This window comes from Apium graveolens, chromosome 3 (assembly GCF_009905375.1).
Source record: "Apium graveolens cultivar Ventura chromosome 3, ASM990537v1, whole genome shotgun sequence".
Lineage (NCBI taxonomy): Eukaryota > Viridiplantae > Streptophyta > Magnoliopsida > Apiales > Apiaceae > Apium > Apium graveolens.
Genome location: NC_133649.1, coordinates 7,479,968 through 7,483,534, shown reverse-complemented (window position 1 = coordinate 7,483,534; position 3,567 = coordinate 7,479,968). Strand labels below are relative to the sequence as shown.

General features: G+C 35.9%; 1 protein-coding gene across 1 annotated transcript; it reads right to left on the bottom strand.

Moving 5' to 3' along the window:
- Window positions 1–1,829: 1,829 nt before the first annotated feature.
- Window positions 1,830–2,991, bottom strand: LOC141713812 (uncharacterized). The gene is made up of 2 exons (XM_074517384.1): window positions 2,867–2,991; window positions 1,830–2,805 (listed from the first exon to the last, which is right to left on the bottom strand). Exons 1-2 carry the CDS (start codon window positions 2,989–2,991, stop codon window positions 1,830–1,832), a joined length of 1,101 nt encoding a protein of 366 aa, XP_074373485.1.
- Window positions 2,992–3,567: the final 576 nt, after the last annotated feature.

Below are 3,567 nucleotides of genomic sequence, written 5' to 3'. Positions count from 1 at the left end.
TGGTGTAAAAGAGTGTGTTGAAATGAAATTAACCATAACATATTTGACACTGGACTGTGATTTTTGTAAATGTTGTGGTAAAGTATAATCTGTCCACCATTGTGGTCTCTTAACTTCTCTAATAGACTTTCTTAAAACATCAGTAGCTGAATTGTTGAAAGGAATGACATCAGATGACAAATTTGTTAAGGTGTCATGATCAGGTGGAGAAGTGATCCAGTCATCATCATGTGCATGAGAAGTGTCATGAGATGAATGATTAAAAATAGGACTTGAAGGAATAGTAGATTCAAAAACATCATCATCAGAATTTGATGAAATATCAGAATTGGTAGGACAAGGCAAGACTGAAGAATCAGTATCCTCATTTATCCAATGTTGGACATAATGAGGATCAGAGAGATGAGATGTGTGTGTATTGAGGAGAAAAGGAATGACAGTTTCATGAAACACTACATGTCTAGATACAAAGATCTGTTTTATCTCAAGATTTAGTAGTTTATACCCTTTATGATCAAGAGGATAGCCAAGGAAGACACTCTTAATTGCTCTAGGATCAAATTTGTTGCTGTCATGTATAGAAGCATAACACAAACAATCGAAAAATTTCAAATTAGAATAATCAGGAGATTCATTAAAGAGACAAGCAAAAGGTGTGTTGCGGTTCAAAACTGGACTAGGCAACCTATTGATTATATAAGTTACAGCTAAAATACACTCCCCCCGGAATTTAATAGGTAATCCCGATTGGAACCTTAAGGATCTAGCTATAGACAGAATTTGTCTATGTTTACGCTCCACTCGACCATTTTGAGCAGGATTATTAACACAAGAAGCTTGTTGAAAAACTCCTTTGTCAAGAAGAAAAGATGTGAAAATATGGTTAAAAAACTCTGTGCCATGATCACTTCTAAAAGATTTGATAGTGGTGTGAAACTGATTTTCTACAAGAGCAAAGAATCTAATCAATTGAATGGTGGCATGTTGTTTAGTTGGCAAAAGATAGGTCCAGACTGCCCTAGAGTGATCATCTACAATGGTGAAAAAGAACTTACAACCATTATTAGTTTCATGAGCATAGGGTCCCCACAAGTCCACATGAATTAAATCAAAAATATGAATAACATGACTACTACTGACTGGAAAGGGGAGCTTAGTCTGTTTAGACAAAGGATAGATGGGACATTTTGTATTTTTATCTGCACATAACACAAATGAAACACAAGGAATTTTATGTAATACTTGGGAAGAAGCATGACCAAGTCTCATGTGCCATAAAACACTGAGATAAGGTTTGGAAGTCAGATGATTTACAGAAGAAGATGCAATTGACACAATGGGATTATTAACAGATATATTGTTTTGATTCAAACAATAGAGCCCTTTGTTTAAGAAACCAGAAGCTAATATAGTTGTTTAATCTGAAAAGACAAAAGTACAATGGTCTGAATAGAAATTTACCCTCCCAGAAGTAACACTAATCCATTTTGACACTAAGATTAAATTGTAGCTGAAACTGGGGATAAAAAACACATCATGAAGTTGCAATGCTCCTAGTACTAAAGAACCAGAATGAGTGACTATGATATGAGAATTATCAGGTAAGGCTACACTAACAGGTGTAGATAGAGGTTTAACATTGTGCAAGAATTCTATGGAGCAACACATGTATCTGTTGCTCCTGTATCAATTAACCACATCCCTTGAGCAATACCTGAATGTACCAAATTTAGACTAGCAATGGCCATACCTGCCAAATGCCCCTCATGACTTTTCATGCTTTTATCAGAACCAACAAACATTTGTATCATTTGAGTAAGCTGATTGATCTACTGCTGTATTTGAGACACCTGGGATTGAGAAGCAGCTGTGCTTACTTGATTAACAGTAGAAGGCAAGTTCCTGAACTGACCACCATTTCCAGACTGATTAAAAGAATTCTGTCCTGATCCTGTATTGCTGAACCTCTCTTTCTTTTTCCAGTTAGGTGGATAACCAATGAGTTTATAACAGTGTTCTATGGTGTGTCCATTGAAGTTGCAGAAACTGCATTTGAGAGCTACTTTATTTTGACCAAGAGCAGATGTTGAATTTGTGTTGTTTCTGTTTGGAGGAAACTTCTTAACAAAAGCAGCAACACCCTCATCTTTAGCTATAGCAGCATTAGCCAAAGAAATTGTGTCTATAGTCTGAAAACCTTGTCTGGCCTTTTCATCTTGCTTCGTATAAGCATAAGCCTGTGACAAAGAAGGAAGAGGTGACATCATAAGTATCTGACCCCTGACTGTGGCATTACTGTCATGTAATCCCATAAAGAACTGCAACAACTTCCTGTTCTGATCTCTTTCTGATTGAACCTTGTGAGCTCCACAAGAACAATTAACACTTGGTTCAAGAACAACAAATTCATCCCATAGCCCTTTCAGTTTATGAAAATACACTTCCACTGACTTATTTCCTTGTTCAAGACTATGGATGTTTCGCATAACTTGATATATCATGTGGCCATTAACACCAGAAAACCTTTCATGTAATTCATCCCATACCTCCTTAGCTGAAGTTACAAAGTTCAAACTATCACTAATATCATCTGCTACAGAATTCAGAATCCATGTGATGATCATGTCGTTTACCCGTTCCCATTGAGCATAAAGTGCAGAATCATTAGCAGGCTTCACATACACTCCATTAACAACAACAAACTTGTTTCGTGCACTAAGTGCAATCTGCATTGACCTACTCCGCGGTGCATAATTTTCTTGACCAACTAGCTTCTTAGCGATCAAAACTAAACCAGGATGATCACTATTATGAAGATATAGTGGATGTGAATTATTCTCAAATCTCAACAACATTTGGATCATACGGTAGACGTTTATCGACATCTGAATCTAATTGTTCATCTGGCGGAGTCGATTGATTGCTACTACTACTACCATCATTTTGGTTACGATTACCAGCAACAGCATTAACATAGCTACGAGGCAACATGACTAAATCAAATCTTCTGAAAAACTTAACGACAAATCTCAATTTGCACCAGGAACACTTGATTATCAACGAAAACAACACAACAAAACAACTACTTAATCCTTCGATACTGCGGCAATATCTCAAACACTTTGATTACACAAAAAATTCGTAGATAAAATCACAAAGCATGTGTATAAGATCGATCTCAAGCGATACAAATACACATGATCCAGAAATCACACAATGTCAACTGTAAATACAAGTAATAATGCAAGTAATCAATAAGAGAACGAAATTACCGATGAGAAGAAGACGTTAATCAAGAGATTTAGCCATGGATGGCTCTGATACCATAATAGAATTAATAAGATGTGTGTATATGTGTAAGTAAGAAGAAGATGGACACAGGAAATGAAATGTGAAATGTTGCTCATTCAACTGACTAAAAGTTTGTTACAAAAATTGAATATATAGTCTAATCTGTGTAGTCAGACTAGTCAACAGAAACAATTCTACTTGTCCATAACATATTAGGCCAAATTGCATATCAAACCCACAAGCTGTTTACAAGACTACTATTTATCTGAGAACATA

Excerpts from the sequence above, each read along its gene's own strand:
- LOC141713812 (XM_074517384.1), bottom strand. The coding sequence starts at position 2,991 with ATGTTGCCTCGTAGCTATGTTAATGCTGTTGCTGGTAATCGTAACCAA. Across the intron at positions 2,806-2,866 it reads GATGTCGATAAACGTCTACC|TGATCATCCTGGTTTAGTTT; the intron begins GTATGATCCAAA and ends TCTTCATAATAG.